Source organism: Microtus pennsylvanicus, chromosome 6 (genome assembly GCF_037038515.1).
Source record: "Microtus pennsylvanicus isolate mMicPen1 chromosome 6, mMicPen1.hap1, whole genome shotgun sequence".
Taxonomy (NCBI): Eukaryota; Metazoa; Chordata; class Mammalia; order Rodentia; family Cricetidae; genus Microtus; species Microtus pennsylvanicus.
The window spans coordinates 50414390-50432287 of record NC_134584.1 but is presented as its reverse complement, the minus strand read 5'-3'; the positions used below and the strand labels follow the sequence as shown (position 1 = coordinate 50432287).

Genomic DNA, 17898 nt, shown 5'->3' with positions numbered 1-17898 from the left:
CATGTTGATAATAACATCCACTTATTTTCATGGCAGAACAATTCTAGGCAAAACTGTGAAGGCTGAAGTCATCCTCTCCCCCATCCCTTTCTCCTGCAGGCCTGCGTAGTAGAGAAGCCCTTCCCTGTAGCTCACAAGAGTGCAGCAGGCCCACACTGCAGGACCTTGGACACCTCTTGCTTCAAAACCATCTGCCCTCAGGGCCCAGAAAACCCTCAACTGATCAAACCAAACTGATGATCAGCGTAACTGTGGAGTTACCTCTTCCAACAAAACAGGCTTTTATTTTGGCAAGTGTGTGGGTTCTTCTTCCAGAGACAGTGTGCTAATCTATATATTTGTTTATTCTTTTAGGGGGTAGAGAGGTGGATATGCCGGGAACTGAACTCAGAGCGAGCGCTATGCTAAGGCATGCACAGCACCACTGAGCCACAGCCCTGATTCTTCCAAAGTGCTCTTGACATTGTGGCATGACACTATCATCTACAGAGTTAGTCATTATATGTAAACTGAGTCACCAAAACCTCCCTCACGTTTTAAGTTTATAATTTTGTGATGGGCCACACTTGTGGCTGTCCTGGTCCATAGAAAGCTGAGGTTGGCTTGTTTCCGTAGCATCTCAAGAGTGTAAATTACAGCTATCTTTGGTATCTTTGGGGAAAAAATTTTACTCATTTTGACCACACTGCTACAGTAAAAAGACAGAGATCAATACACTCAAATACCTCTATTTTATTTGCTTCTATTGTCAGTTCCCTTTTGCCAATTCTGTATAATCTATTAATTTAAAAGAAGATGCAAATGTGTAGTTAAAGAACTTATATTTCAGACTCACTCCTAAGGTTACATACAAAACTTAGATATAAACTAGAAAACGAAAGGCTTTTTTTAGAAGAATTAAATGATTTAAAGGGAGTGGGATGTAGTAGAGTTAGCGGAGCTCTGGCTCCATCCCCCGCCACACATCAACTGGGCACAATGGTGCGCCTATAATCTCAGCACTTTAGAGGTGGAAGCAGGGAGGATCAGGAGTCCAGGGTCATCGTCCAAGTGCAGTCTGGCTATAAGATGCCTAATCTCAGAAATAAACCAACAATATAACCAAAGTGCTTAGCAATAAAACTAACCTCTGGCACACTTCTCCAAACTTTCTCCAGGACCAACATTGAGGTCCTTTCTTCCCTAACATAGTACCTTTAAGTGGCCTCTCTGTTCGCATGCCACACCTTGAATAAACTCCTTAAAGAAAACAAACACATAGAATGTTTCTTATATTTCTACTTCTCTAATTACTCCAACAGAGGAAAGCTGACTTCTAAACATAGCAATACCTAGGAATGCAATAATACTCTCTGAGCACAGGTAGGGTGAAGCAGACTCTACCAATGGGGACACTGGAGGGAATGGTTTGTCATGAGGACTAGAAAATTCACATTGCTTCTCATATAGTGGAGACCTGCAATAGACTGAGAATCTTACTTTGTAGCTGGGAGTAGTAGCACATGACTGTAATCTCAGTGTTTTGGAGATTGTGGCAAGAGAATCAGGGGTTCAAGACCAGCCTGGGGTACATAGCAGGCTATTAGACAGACAGACAGACAGACACGGGCCTTACCTAGTCTTATATACTGGGCTCGTTCATGAAGTTGACTCACTAGATCTTTCATCTGCTCATAGTTCTCCTGAAACAGAAGCACAGAGGGAGGGAGACCGGAATGTTATAAAGTCCTTATCCTTTAGCCAAAGTCAGAGTCAAGAAACACAGCACAGGAGCTGGAGAGGTGGTGCAGAAGTTTAGAGCCCCAATACTCTCGCAGAGGACTCAGGCTTGGTTCCCAGCACCCACAGGCAGCTCACAACCACCCGTAACTCCAGAAGAGCCAACACTGTCTTCTGGCCTCAATAGGCACCCACAAGCCCATAAATTTATTCAAGCACACACCTATCTACATAACAATAATAAACGCATAGATATTAAAAAAAAAATCAAAGACTGAGAGTGTGGCAGAGATGGAGAACTTGCCTAGTACCTGTGATGTAACTCCATACTGCAAAACAGGAAAGAAAAGGACCAACACATGCCAGTTCCGTGTGGCCTCCACACAGGGCCACCATCACCCCAACTATGCGGCGATTGATCGTGTAGAAAGATCAATTTCTGTCCACTTGTACAGTTCTGTTTTAGGCCCACCAGCCCCTCTGACTCACCCTCTCCGAGTCTGAGCCCCGTTTTAAGTCCTAATCACGTTATTTCACGTCAGCGCCAGTCTGGGCCACCCATACTCTCTTCCTTAAACAGCTATTGAATTTAACTGGTAAAAACTTGCTGTCCCCCGCCCCCTTCTTTGTTCTTTTCAAAACAGTGTTTCCTCTGTGTAGCCCTGGCTGGCCTAAAACTCAGAGATCCACCTGCTTCTGCCTCCCAAGTGCAGAGATTAAAGGTGTGTCGCCCCCACTCTGGGGAGGGGTTACTTTCCCATTTAAGGAGCTGGTTTTGTTGTTGTTGTTTTGGACAGAGTCTCACATACACCAGGCTGGCCTAAACTATGTAGCTGAGAATGACACTCAGTTTCAGACCCTCCAACCTCTACCACCCAAGTGCAAAAATTACAGCGGTGCCCACCACACAGTGCTTTGATGACTGCTTTTGAAGGGTCAGAAGCCATCTGTCTCGTGGACCACCTAGCTTGTCCATGCCGTCGTCAGTCACTATCCTGAGATTCTAACCAATGCAAAAATAGTTGTTCATAGGGGGACTTAAAGTTCAATGGCAGGGGTGGGGAGGAGGAGGGTGGGCTGGGAGGGAGGAGAAACCAGGAAGAGGTAGGAGAAGCAGGAGGAAGGGATGCATTGTGGCTTACAAGATTCTATTTTTTTTTTTTTGAGACAGGGTTTCTCTGTAGCTTTGGAGCCAGTCCTGGAACTCCCTTTGTAGACCAGGCTGGCCTCGAAATCACAGAGATCCTCCTGCCTCTGCCTCCCAAGTGCTAAAAACGATCTGAGGGGTAGAAGCAAGAGAATCCAGAGTTTAAGTCTTCCTCGGCTACAGTCAGTTTGAAGCCATCCTGAGCTACATGAGATCCTGTCTCAAAAAAAATTAAAAATTAAATTGAAAAGTTCTAAAAAGTAACAATAAGAACAAAACTATATGCTTGTACAAGCTTAGATATCGTCTTGTGGCTCAGATGAAAATATTAATCTTGAGAAGCAGGAAATGGTAAAGGGGACATTAACAAGCTTGGGGGTCACCAACCAGTTCCCAAATCATGACAGAAAGACTTATTATGAATGCTTGGCCTTAGCTCTTGTTATAACCTGTTTCTCTTTATCTATGTTTTACCTCAGGCCTTTTTACCTTGCCTTCATTCTGTATGTCTCGTTTTCCTGTTTCCTCTGTGTCTGGCTGACTGCTGCTTGGCTGCTGGCCCTGGGCTTGTCTCTCTCTTCACTCTTCTCTCCCGAGCCTAGATTCCTGCTCCTATTTATTCTGTCTGCCCACCAGCCCTGCCAATCCCTCTACTGCCTATCTATTGCCCATTCCACTCTTTATTAGACCAATCAGGTGCCTTAGGCAGGCAAGGTCCAATAGCAACACATCTTTTCATAATTAAACAGATGTAATATAAACAAAGGTAACACATCTTTGCCTAGTTAAAGTATATTCCACAACAGGACACCTTTCAGCCTCCTGAATTTTCAAATTCTGTTCGCTCAGCATACTACTCTAGGACAATATTTATGCAGCTAGTTATTTTGCTCCTCTAAGACGTTTTGCTCCCCATGATGTGATTTCCATCTCTGGTCAGTTCTTCATAGTGCTAGAATGCCAGCTGGTTTCCCAGCTTTACAGCGGGTAGGATGTAAGCCCAGGGCCTTCTCTACCCAACAGCCCTGTACACTGTTTTCCCTTCCAAGTCCACGCCCTGCACCCTACAGGCCTGCTGGGAACTTAGCTGAAGAAGCTATCTGGAACATAGTCTCCTCTCCTGACTCCTACCATGGGCTTATTGGAAAGCTTCTAGAAAATGGATGGATGGATGGATGGATGGATGGATGGATGGATGGATGGATGGACGGATGAATACTGATACCTGGTCCTGCTCCCACAGTCTGATGGGGGTTGCAAGTCTAGTCTGAGTGTTCAGAACTTTGAAGTTTCTCGGGTGATCCTAACTGGCAACTCGAATGGAAGAAACACTGACAATATCATAGTTCAGAGGTTTGACTCATGGATGTTACTGGAAGGTTAGTGTGTGGCAAATCCTCTTTCCCACAGGACTCTTCTTGACTGTCTAGTGCGTGCTGGCAGCAACACGAGGCAGGGAAACCCAAACAGAAGCTCTGCTATTATTATATTTATTTTTATTAACTTTGGTTTTTGGAGAAGGGTTTCTCTGTGTAACAGCTCTGGCTGTTCTGGAGCTCGCTTTGTAGATCAGACTGGCCTAAAACTCACAGAGATCCCCCTGCCTCTGACTCCCGGGTGCTAGGATTAAAGGCATGCGCCACCACTGCCTGGCTGCTCTGCTACTATAAACCCAGGAGACTGCCTTTATTCCCACACCAGCAAGATGGAAGCTGCTGCCTGGCAAGAAACTGAATCCCCAGAGCATGTCTGTTCCACCAGTGGCCAAGAGGTGGCACCAGAGCAGTGTCACCAGAGATGCATGAAGGCACATAGAGCTGCTGCTCCTGTGTCAGGAACTGTCCGGAACTGTCCTGGGCTCCCCTGGCACAGGACAAGCCTCGTGTGCACAAACCAGACAGTGGCAGACAGGGGCTTGGGGCAGTGCCGCCAAAGGCAGTCTCCATATCTGTTATGGAGTCTCATTTCTCCCCTGAAAGCTCTCATCACAGTCTCAGGCTGCATCCACCACAGTGCAGCTCAGGGACTGATGCACCAGCCCAGCTCAGCCCCTGCGCGGCCCTGCACTGCTGCTGTTTGCCAGCTCAGCATGCTGCTAGGTGGGAGGAAACAGCTTCACTGCAGAGGCACAGACACACTTTGTTTCAGTTGTGCACCTAAGGTCCATTCTGTTTTGTTTTTTCCTTACATTTATTTATTTGAGCGTGTGACACACATATGCATTCACACATCATAGCACAAGTATGGAGGCCGGTTCTCTCCACTGTCAGGTAAGGCTTGGTGGCAAGCATCTTTACACACCGAACCACCTTGCTGGCACCTAGGGACCATTCTTATTTCTATTCCACTACAGGGCTAAACCCTCCTAATTAGTGCCAAAATATTAAACAAAAACAAAACACAACTTCATTTTAAAATTTCTTTCTCAAGAGGAGACGGTGGGATGGGGAAAGGTATGTCAACAGTCATTTATAATTAGATGAGAGAAATAGTTCCGAGTTCTGCTACACAGCAGTGATGACACAAAAACATTATGTTGCATATTCTGAAAAAGTTAGAAGATGAATTTAATATCTTTTCACCACAAATTGTAAATATTAGGCTGGAAAGATCACGGTGCACACCTATACTCCCAGCATTCCAGAGGCAGAAGCAGAAAGCTAGGCAGTTGGAGGCCAACCAAGGCTACAAAGTCAAAAACAAGCAAACCAAAATAAATGTTCGAGAAATGATACTTGGATAGAACACCTCGCAGTATAGGCATGGACTGAAATGCCACATGGCATTCTACCAACAGTGATTTCTGTGTCGATTTCAAAAGTTAACTGAAGAGAAGACGTCCTATGAGTCGTAAAAGGGCATCATGAGGGTAGCAAGTCGTCCTCAACGGCCCAGGGTTTGAGATTCCACTTTCCCTCTCTGCCACTCTCAAGATAGCAGTTTCTGCAATCCACACACTCATTCTGAATTTAAGCTCTAGGAAGAAGTTTCGCCCAAACCATCAACCCTTGTGTCTTTTCAGCTTTAAACAGTCAGGGTAAAAAGGTGCCCTGAAAACATGTACTGCTGGAAAAGATGGACCTTGGGCGTTTCCAATTTTAGGGTTGAATTCGTTCCCCAGGTTCAACAAAAGGAACAGTACTCTGCATAAAACCCACAGACTGCATATCTTGGCAAGGGGCACGTACACCAAAGAACACTCCTCTGTTTAAAATTGAAGAACTGGGGTGGTGAGATGGCTCAGTGGGTATTGCTGACACCCCAAGTTCAACCCCAGGGGAGAAAGGAAGGAGCCGACTCCACAAAGTTGTCCTCTGACCGCCATACACGGACCACAGCATGCTCCCTACCCCATGTGTTGACACACATAACAGTAATAAACAAAAGTTAATATGCATATATATTAGAGTTGATAGGGAGAAAAGAGAAAGGGTCTTTCCAGCTGCCATATGGAACATTATTTCTCCACTAAGTACATCCATAGCAGTGGCCCCTTAACCTCAGGAGCTGTGTCTCATTCGGTCCACAGACACCTGAGGCCATGGGCAGTACCAAAATGTTCCCCCACACACATGCCTAAAACGCAGTTTAATCTTTTAAGTTAGGCACAGTAGACAATAACAATAATAAAGTGAAACAATTATAACTCATGGGACATGACAGTTATTTAAAATATGAGTTGTTTTTTCCTCGACTTTTTTATTCAATGATTTCAGGAGACAAACTGCAGAAGGCGCATCAGTGGACAGTGGGGGTGATGGGATTCAGTCCTGTCCAGTCCTGCTCAGCCAGCAGTTCTGGAGGAGCAGAGGAGTCGCATCTGCACAGATCACACCGTCGGGGTCCCATGAGCAGTTCTGGCACCCCTCTAGTTTGTCCCCATTGTTGCTAACTTAACTTTGGTGGAGATCTTCAGACACAACAGGAAAGACTAGAGGAGCCCAAACATGGTCAAAGTTGCTTCTTTTGTCTTCTTTTTTTAGTTTGTATTTTTGTTTTCAAATTCTGTATTTTACTTATCCTAAAGAAAACCTACCCCAGGTAGCAAGTGCTGTGGTTCCAATTGTTCAGTGTGTTGTTTTAATCTCTTCCCATCATTTTCTCGAATGTTCTGCTTGTAGATGTTTCCACTAATGAATCCTCAGGGTCCTTGAGCTTGCTCTTCTTCCTGTAGAGACTCTGCTGTGCCTGCAGGGTTACTGGGGTTCTGTTGTGATTTTTAATTGTTTGTCCTATCAAAGAGAGATTTAGTTGACCACTCTGCCCTGCTCCATATACATACACCTGATCCTGACTTGTTTTTCAAGACAGGGTTTCTCTGTATAACAGCCCTAGCTGTCCTGAAACTTGCTCTGTAGACCAGGCTGGCCTCGAACCCACAGAGATCCACCTGCCTCTGCTTCCTGAGTAATGGGATTAAAGGTGTGTACCACCACTGCCCAGCTAACTCCTGATCTCTCAGGCTTTTGCAGACCACAAACACTAAAGTGCAGAGCTGATGAGAACAGCTCACACACGTCCAGAGAAACCATGTGTCCTCCGTCATAGAGCCCCAAACCTGAGGCACAATCTCTGTACCAACATGCTGCGAATCTAGAGCAGAGTCGATCTACACTAAGGGTAGACAGCCTTTAAATCAGAGGTTCTCAATCGCTGGGTCATGACCCCTTTGGGGGTCGAATAACCCTTTCACAGGGGTCACCTAACACCATCGGAAAACACAGATATTATACACAGATATGGTTCATAACAGCAGAAAAATTAAAGTTACGAAGTAGCAATGGAAACAATTTTATGGTTGGGGTCACCACAACATGAGGAATTGTATTAAAGGGTCACGACATTAGGAAAAAATGAAAACCACTGTTCTCCATATTAACCCTAGCTCAGTCAGTCTCTCATTAAGAAACAGGGAAGGGGGCAAGCATAGTGGCACATGGTGCTGGGGATGCTGAGGCAAGATAAATTCAGGGCCAGCCTGGGCTACATCATGAAAACTTGCCTGGAAAAAAAAAAGCTCAGTTTAAAAATAAGGGAAACTCATTCTTTGCCAGGGCCTTCTTGAAGTGCTCAGTAGTGGGGGACGTGAAAGCAAGAAGGACAGAGGGACGCTGTGTGAAGAAAACAGGGCAGAGAGCAAGCACCGAGGCCAGAGCATGGACCGAGGCCAGAGCGTGGACCGAGGCCAGAACATGGAAATAGTATACAGTGTGTGTGCATCTCTTGCCCTTGGAGGCCTCTATTGTCTCCCATTCATGGGTGTGTTTGCATCAGAGTTGCTGCTTCTAAGTGGAGGTCCCTGGAGATAAGACATTGCTTATTGTTTTGATTTCTTTTGTAAGACGCATGCATGTACATGAACCACAGGCCTGCCTGGTACCCTCGCAGATCAGAAGAGGGTGTAAGATCTCCCAGAACTGGAGTTACTTATGGCTGGCTGTGGACCGCCGTGTAGATGCTGAGAACTGAATCTGGGCAAGTGCTCTCAATCGCTGAGCCATCTCTCCAGCCTTTTGTCAGAATGTTGACGGCATTCACCTCCGTCTTACCCACCCCATCAGCCTCTCTCCTGCTCCTCTCCCCAGTGAGCCCTCTTGGCATCTCACGGTTCTGAGGTGTACAAACTATTTATGACTGGGAAGGCCTGAAGGCTGTTTTTTCTTGGATGTATGCAGTCAGACCAGTCGCCAGTGGTCTTTGTGTGCTGTCCTCAAACATGAAGGCCCCTGAGGCAGCCAGCCCTCTAGGGGCCAGGCCCTTCGCAGTCAGAACTGGGGCGCACATCCCATCCTTCATGTCCTTTGTCCCAAGAACCATCTGGAGTCTTATGCTGGTGAGGGTGCTGCAAAGCAAAGATCACACATTCCGTCTCACTCTTGGAGAAGTCCATGTGTGCTTTCCTCCGCACCGCTAGGATGCTAAAGTGGTGGCAAAGCCCGTTCTTATTGACCCTAGGGATGAGCCCAACAAATACAAGCAACACTAAATGGACGTATGAGGCTGTATTTAAGTGTGTGTGTGTGTGTGTGCGTGTGTGTGCACGTCATGAATTTGAGAGGGAGTGGGATAACATGAGAAGAATTGGAGGAAGGAAAGGGAAGGTTTAATAAACCTGTCAGAGACTTCTATAGCCAGAAATGACATTTTCTGGACTCTTTGGGCATCCACTCTCACACACGCGTGTGCGTGCACACACACATACTTAAAAATAAAACAAATTTTTCAGAAAGCATTAGAGTTGTTGCATGCAGATGACTCCAGTTGGACGATTCAATTCACTTCAGAGTGCATTGTGAGGCCAGGTGTGGCGGCCCATCCCTGCAGTTCCTGCTCAGAAGGCTAACAACCAAGGCAGGAGGATTTCAGGAGTCTAGGAGTTCAGGTTCAGTCTGGGGAGCAGCATGACAAGACTCTCCACCTCTCCCAAAAATGAGTTACAGAGCAAAATAAATAAAATTTAAAAAAATATGATTCAGAGCTGGGTGTGATGACATGTGTCTATAACCTTAGTACTCAGAGGGGAAATGAAGGTTTGAGGCCAAGCGTGGCCATATTGTGAAACTCGACATTTAAAAAAAAAAGGAGGACGCTAGAGAGAGGGCTCAGTAGTCAAGAGCACTTGCCGCTCTAGCAGAGGACACTGGTTCAGTTCTCAGAAACCACATGGAGAAATAGTTCTCAACCTGTGGGTCTCAAACTCTTTGGGATGCACAACCCTTTCACAGGGCCGCATATTAGATACCCTGCATATCAGATATTTATGATTCATAACAGTAGAAAAATTAGTTATGAAGTAGCAATAAAAATACCTTTCTGGTTGGGATCAGCACAACAGGAGGAGCTGTGGCTAAGGGGGGCAGCATTAGGAAGGCTGACACAGATACCCACAGCAAATCCATAACTCCAGTTCCGGGGGAATCTAATGCCCTCTTCTGGTTCCCATAGACACCAAGCACACACACAGTACATATGAATACATGTTATTTAAAATAAAAAATAAAATGTTGAAGCATCTCAATTTACACTGTCTATGACTCATTTTATATCTAAGGACATGATGTATAAGTTAGAAGTGGAAAAGAAGGAAAAACTGTCTATGCAAAAGTAACCAAAAAAAAAAAAACCCTAAAATGTCCTCACTCAAGAATCACAAGTAAATGAAGTCAATAAAGATATTTAAATTAAACTACTGTAACTTTGCCATTTAACAAAGCCTTCAACGGATGATGGGGAAAAGAAGTTATATTTGCTGTTCTGAGTGGCTGATAATTGCACACCCTAATGCAGATGGATCATACAAACCCACTAGCAAATACCATCTCTCTCATCCACCAAACCACTGAGCTATCTCTTTAGCCCTGGCACCTGTTTTTGAAACAGGGTCATGTATTGCCTTGGCTGACCTCAGACCCCTACTCTTAAGAGGTACTCCCATGTGTGTGCAACACCATGACATGCTTCGTTTATACTTTAATATCCTGAGTTTAATGTACCTATATCTAATTCTTTAATAGAAAATCAAGCTGGTATTGACACACAGGATAGCTCCAGAAGTGTTGTACAGGTCACAGGGAGAAAAAAAAAATCAATGATCTTACTCAGTACTGGGCCCTGCACATTGCAAAACCAATTTCCTAAGCAAGATGTGCCCACTGGTGTAATAGCAGCATAACTGTTAGGAGATAACCAACCACTTTCTGGTTGTGTAACACGAAGGGGCCTGCTTGTTGGGGTTTCCGTCCCATGGGGTACCCCACAGCCGGCAAGCCCCAAAGAAAATCACACAGAGAACTCCATAAGTTATAAAACTGATTGGCCTATTAGCTCAGCCTACTTATTAGCTCTTGTAAATTGTATTAGCCTATTGTTCTTATCTATGCTAGCCATGTGGCTGGGTACCTTTTTCAGCCGGCAGGTTACATCTTGCTTCTCGGTGGTATGGGCAGGAGTGGGAGTAATGGGCTTCCTCCTTTCCAGCATTCTCCTGTTCTCATCGCCTTGCCTCTACTTCCTGTCTGGTTGACCCACCTATACTTCCTGTCTGGCCAATCAGCGTTTATTTAACAGATGATTGACAGAATGCAGATAATTCTCCCACACCAGGTTGGAGTTTGATGTCTATTCCCAAAATGGAATTCACGTCTGGCACTGTGAACCTGGTCAAAAGTCCTTGGCTTGGGAAGCCATGGGCTCTAGGGCAGGAAAGTACTACTGTTGCCCTGCTGAACGGACATGTTGTCAAATTAACTGTCTGTTTCTAAACATTTATGTTTATACACACATATGAGCACTGCTGTCAACCTCAGTCAAAGAAGCTTCTGTAGAGTGGGCAGCAGTTAAGTAACTATGAAGTACTCAGCCTTAAACGAGACATCTACCACACCCTCACCAAGACACAAGACTCAGGGACCAGCATACAGGAGGGGGTGGAAGGACTGTAAGGAGTGCTGCCTTCTGGATCCAACACAGCTATTGTGCTCAGGAGCTCACTGCAGTTGCGGCTACCCAAACAAGACCCGCACCAGGTCAAGCCAACGATATCCCTCAGCAATAGATTTCAGTGAGTTTTGAAGAGGGGCGGTAACTGAAAGGACAGGAATATGGGAGGGTAGGACATGTTGGGAAGTGTCTACGGAACCTGGGAGGCGAAGCTGGGAATAGATAACATTAAGAAACACCAGCAGGGCATGGAATCCCAGAGGTGGGTGATCATCAAGTTTCAGCTTCATCTACCAAGTCAGTTCCAGGATACCCATGGCTACAAAGAAAAACTTTGTTTCAAATATATAAACAAACAAACAAAAATATACATTATATTTGTGTATGAAATTGTCAAAAATAAATAAGAGTCCTAAAAATAGTAAAATAACTGTATTCAAGAAAATGATGATGAGCAGTGGTGGTGCACACCTTTAATTTCAGCATTTGGGAGGCAGAGGCAGGCGGATCTCTGAATTCAAGGCCAGCCTGGGCTACAGAGTGAGTTCCAGGATAGCCAGGGCTATACAGAGAAACCCTGTCTTATAAAAAGAAGGAAGGAAGGAAGGAAGGAAGGAAGGAAGGAAGGAAGGAAGGAAGGAAGGAAGGAATCGGAACCATTAGGTGAAACAACTAGAGAGAGTCAGGAAAACAAATGCCACATTGTCTCCATATGCAGAATTAGATTATATATATGACATGATATATATGCGTGTGTATATACACATACACACATACACATCATGACATGAAAGTAGACTATCTGAAAGAGGAAAGGGACCGGCAGAAGAGTGGAGAGAAGACAAGATTGTAATGTATGTACATACCACATTATTTTGTACAGCTAGTATATACTAATTTTATTATTTTATTCTGTTGTGGTGGTGGTGTCTTCTTTTGGGAGGGGGAAATCTCACTTTGTAACTCTGGCTGTCCTGGAACTGGCTTTGTAGATCAAGTCAGACTAAACTCACAAAGATCCACCTGTTTCTGCCTCCCAAAGGATGGGACTAAGGCTGGGATTGAGACTGGGGTCAGCACACCCAGCTAATACATGTCAATTTTAAAGGGCAAAGGTATCCACATTCTCTTGATTTTCAGTCTAGCCTTCATCTTTCAACTTGAACTGCCGGGTCTTTCCTAATCTAACTCCGTTTCACCCATAACTTCATGTGCGCGCAGCCTTTCCGGAGTTAGAAACCAGTTACCACACAGACTCACAGCTATCTAGACTTCTTGTTCACATCTCCCAGCCCAAAACGAGTTCCATTCCTACACATCCAAGCCAAATACTTAAAATACTGCACAAACAATTCGGTGTTTCTAAGTTAACTTCTTCCCAGACAAAAACTGCTGGTTCTGTGAAGAATTTAGATGTTATCTTTACAGGCTTAGAAGCCATGGAATAGACTGAAATTTTCCAGCTTTGATATTTCACAACTTACAAGTTGCGTCTTTGGTTTGAGGAAGCCTCCCAAGTCCAAGGAAAGCTATTTAAAGGTAGGTAGGATATGCATTTATTGTTAACATAATTATTTAACAAACGCGTGTGAACAAGGCCCAGCGAAAAGGTGGCTGCCACAAGACCCCTAAGGAATATGTTGGCCATGCAAACATGAGGACCCCAACTTTGAGACCCCGAAGTTGCTAAACTGGGCTCAAGCATCTGCAAACTTCCCAAGAGGCAATGCTGAGAGGGGTTTTTTAGAATCACTGATTTTAGTGACACAAAAAGGCCAGTGCCAGTTCTAAAAGTGAACTAACATCTCACCGGAACGATTTTCTTCTGCAAACTTCATAAGACCCCATTGCCTCCCAGAATGATGCCTTGAGCTGCAGAGGAAAGAAGAGCAGAGATCCAAGCGTGCCCACCCTCCGGCCGCTGGCGACTCTGGGCCAGCAGAGCAAGCAGGGCCACCTGGACGCTCTCTCAACCTACCTGGTAGGTGGAGGAGCCCGAATCAGGCTGGGTGCCTAGTCGGGCCACGGAGTCCCCGTGATAGGCGCGCGACCGGGAGACAGCGGCCCGAGCGCAGGGCCGCAGAGCTGACCTCAGCGAGCCCCACATGGCGGCGGCGAGCACCGAGAGAGCGAGGAGAGCGAGGGCGGCCCGCGGAAGGACGTTTCGCCTGGCAGATGTGCAGCTCCGAGCAGCTGCTCTACCTGAGTCCTCGCACAGCAATCCTGGTCCACCAGCTCCCGGGCCAGCCCCTGCACACGTGCCATCGCAGACCACTTCCCATTGGTCGGGGCCGCGCGCCACGCCTCTCGATCCCGCCAATGAGGAACAGAAGAACAGCTCCGCGAGGCCGGGTTCCATCGCGAGCCCAGGAGCCCTGGGGTTGATTAGAGGGCGCCGCTGCAATCCGGACAGTGGCTACACGGACAGCGTAGGGGAACCGCTTCTGTTCTGGGCGTGCAGCCGCCCCTAGCTAGCCCCTCCACTGCAGAGCACGTCTGATCACTCTTAAAACTCTTAAAAACAGATTGTAGACACCAGAATTGAGATGTTCAGGAAGAGACCCTCAACACACCCATAAGGATTAAAAACACTAAACGAAGTCCCTTAACTTAGTTTTTTCTCCCCCACTCACATACTTATTGAACACTTACATGCTATCATTACACATGCTTCCTTAGAGGAGAAAGTAAAGCGTTTGGAACATCAGAAGAATGGACAAGCTAGAGAAGAGGGTCGGCTATGGTCTGGGAGTGAATGTGGTTCCAGACTTTATGAGCGCTTTCTGAGAGAACAGCACAAATGACTACCACTCCAGTAAGAGCCAGATCAGGTAGGAGCACAACACAGCTGAAATGGAAACCAGGCAGGGCTGCTCTCTCTTTCGCTCTTTGGGGGCAGGGACTTCACTAATTGGCAGCTTTAAGGAAGAAGCCTTGTCGGCAGAAAACTATGGTAGCTTATCAAGTAAAGAGTCCCATCTTGCCAAATGGAATAGAATGAGAAAGAGCCCAGTCTGAGTAGGGGGAACAACCTGTCAGAGCTCCACGTTTTATTACCGTGCAGCAAACAGTACAAACACCAGCATTGCTGCATCCTTTGCCGTAAATCTTTAGGAAGGTTTATGAGGTGGCTTATGCTATGCAGTTTAGTATCCTTTGAGGCAGTGTCCGTCTGTGCTGCTATAAAAGGCTGTCTGAAACTAGCCACTTGAGGGCATAGTGGCACACCCCAGCATTCCAGAGGCAGAGGCAGGTGGATCTCTGTGAGCTAGAAAGTCGCCAAAGGCTACCTACTTAGTGTGACCCTGTTTCAAAAACATCACCACCAACAACAAAATAAAAGTTACCTGAAACTAGGTAATATATATATATATATATATATATATATATATATATATATATATATAAACAGAAATATGTCTGGAAGATATGATGTCCAAGACAAAGGTCCCAGCAAGATTGGTGCCTTCTGAGAGCAGAGTCTCCTAAGATGTCTTGCTGCTGCATCATCTGGAGCCCAACAAAACGGAGGAGTGGAAAGGAAGATAATGCCCTTCCTCAACTCTTATAAGGACATCTAAGTCCCATTCATGAGAGCAGAGTCCTCATGATTCAGTCACCCTCTGAGAAACTATGCTTATCAATAATCTAGCACCGGAAAGTTTTACTTGCTTAGTGGCATGAGTCTGGGGGCCTCAGCAACCTATCGAGTTGACATTCACACTGAGAACTTCTGCCAGTCTAGGAATTTAGAGGCCAATCTGAGCAACAGACAAAATGTTGGAATGTGAACTTTGGAGAAGACACCATCATCATATGTAGTGTGATGTTTTACTCTTTACTCTTAAGACTTTTGGGGGGGGGGGAGCACCACCCAGCTCCCATATAAATCACACATGGAGACTTATTCTTTGTTATGACTGTCCAGCCTTAGCTTGGCTTGTCTCTTGCCACCTTTTCTAAACTTAAATTTTCTGTCTGCCTTTTTTTTGCCTCTGGACTTTTTCCCTTTCTTCCTTCCATTTATCTTAGTTGCACTCTTACTCCATGGATGACAGGGTGGCTGGCCCTCTGATGTCCTCCTCTCCTTATTCTCTTGCTCTTCCCTCCCTTTCTCCTTCCATTTATCCTCTCTGCCTGCCAGCCCCGTCTATCCTTGCTCCTGCCTAGCTCTTGGCCATTCAGCTCTTTTTTAGACCATCAGGTGTTTTAGACAGGCAAAGAATCACAACTTCACAGAGTTAAACAAATGCAGCATAAACAAAAGTCACACCTTAGAATAATATTCTCCAACGATCATACAAATAGTGTTGGGTTGGGGGTGTAGCTAAGGGGTATAACGCTTGCCTAGGATGCAAAAGGTTCTGAGCTCCATAAACAGACACACAAACACACATGAGAAGAGAGAGAAGGGGGGAGATGAATGTCTTCTATATTAAATGGTGCTTATTTTGAAGGAGTGACACTTTGTGCACATACATACATGTGTGGTGTGATGTACGTGCATGTGTGTGCAGGTGCACACGTGGAAGCCAGAGAACGCCAGGTGTCCTCCCTGTCTTATTCCTTTGAGATCAAGTCTTTCACTGAACTTGGAGCTAGAGGTTTGCAGCTAAAAAGCCTGCGATCCTTCCATTCCTATACAGTCCTGGAATTAACACACACATGCAGTAATTCCCAGCTTGTATGTGGGTGCTGAATCCAAACTTAGGTCCTTATATTTGTGCAGCAAGTGCTCTTATGGCCTAAGCCCTCTATATCTCCAGAATTGACAAGGTTTTAAAAATCTAAGGGAAATGTGGGCATTTAAGTAAACTCAAAGTGAGTTTATCAATATGACATTAAGTATTCTACCTTGCTATATAAGTTGACCCCAAATAAGGTCTTGCAATGCAGAAGAAAACCTAAAGAGTCACGCAGCCATACAAGCAACATAAAAGAAAACAAACCAGAGCAGTTGACCTGAATGAAGCATTTATTCCTATCCCTGAGGCCAAAAGAAAAATGTTCTATTAAGTCCAGCACTCAAGAGGCAAATGACAAGGATGAGAAGTTCAAAGTTAGCCCAGGGTACTTGTGAGTTTGAAGCCAGCCTGGACTACACAAAACTCTGTCCAAAAATTATTTTTTAATTTAATTAAAATAAGTATCAATTGCCCCTCCCACCCCTCATGAATTCCCACCCCATCCCACTCCTTCTCAAATTCATCTTGTTCTTTAAATATGTATGAGTGTGTGTGAATATATGAATGCAAACTGATGTGTGTTACATATGTTGTAGGTAGGACTGAATATTTGGGATTGAACTATTAGGGTCTTAAGATTTACTTTAATTATGTGTATGCATCAGTGACTGTAACCAAATATAAAAATGAATGCAGTTGTCCAGAGGCCAGATAAGGGCCAGCGCTGCCCTCAAGCTAGTTACAGCAGGTGGCTGAATTTGTCAACAAGGGTGCTGGGAACCAAACTCAGGTTCTCTGCAATAGTGCTCAAGCACTGAGCAATTCCTTATTCTTGCTGTTCCCAGACACTGTTTCAGTTTTGCTTGTCTGTCCTGATGGCAGTCCATTACTAAGGGAAATCAGCCGGACTCAAGGCAGGAACTGGAGCAGTGGAGAAACACTGCTCCCCGGCTTGCTCGGCTCCCATTGCACATGACTCACAACAGTGGACTGGATCCTCTTGCAGCAATCAACAGGAAAATGCCCCAGACTCATCGAGAGGCCGACTTTTAGGCGGTATTTTCTCAGCTGAAGTTCCCTCTTCCAAAACAATCGCGGCTTGTGTCAAGTTGGGGGGAAAAAAATCAGCAAAGACAGGATCCTGCTACGCATCCAGGCTGAACCCAAATCCCCACTCAGGTAGCACCACACACGTCTATGTAAGTTTTTATAAGTTGGATGATATAGTCAATGCCTACAACATCATAAGAAAAATAAAAATTTCTATTTCACCATATCTCTAAAAGTAAACAGACAGAGCAGTTTAGCTAGATACATATTTCTTTGACAGTGAGACAAAATCCACAACTTTTATGTAACTAAAGAAATGGCCATGCTAACCAGGTTACTACAGATAATTCTCTCAGCAAAAACTTGTGGGCAACCAATACTTGCCAATAAACAATTCAAAATCCTTTTTGTTTGTTTTCAATTATCTCTGAGACTAAAGCTTCAATTTCTCTCTTACAAAGAAAACAAAGCATGTGTGCCAGGGAGGAAGAAGCAAAAGGTCTTGAGCTATATAAAATTCATTAGAAAACAAATAAGAGTAAACAAAACTTTAAATATGCAGGAAAGCCCATCATTTATTCTTGCAAATTAAAAGAATCCTTCACAAGAAGTATCAAGAATTCTTCTAATTATGCTATGTACATTTTCTTTTCTTTCTTATTTTATTTTTTGAGAGCGAAGGGTTCACTTTGTCAAACCACACTGTTCCTGCCCCTGCTAGTGGGTTATGGGATTACAGACTTGAGACACCACCATACCTGGCAATACTATTTTTATAAAGTATAGATGATAACTGAAAACTGAAATTAGTTAACGGAGCATAAATATCTTTTGTTGTTTTGAAAAGGACAAAACGAA

The 17898-nt window shown here is 44.9% G+C and overlaps 1 protein-coding gene across 2 annotated transcripts in view; it reads right to left on the bottom strand.

Annotated features, from left to right (window-relative positions):
• The window catches only part of Mccc2 (methylcrotonyl-CoA carboxylase subunit 2), a 69259-nt gene extending 55700 nt beyond the window's left edge, over positions 1 to 13559 (bottom strand). The window contains exons 1-2 of one of the 2 annotated variants that reach the window (XR_012910891.1): positions 13284 to 13559; positions 1616 to 1682 (exon numbers count right to left, since the gene is read on the bottom strand). Coding sequence is in view for 1 of the 2 variants with exons in the window: in XM_075976221.1 (XP_075832336.1) it covers positions 1616 to 1682; positions 13284 to 13412 (196 nt within the window). In the remaining variant the exon portion in view is untranslated. The remainder of the gene's footprint in view (positions 1 to 1615; positions 1683 to 13283) is intronic. The other variant, XM_075976221.1, reaches the window with a different exon arrangement.
• Between the last annotated feature and the right edge of the window lie 4339 nt (positions 13560 to 17898).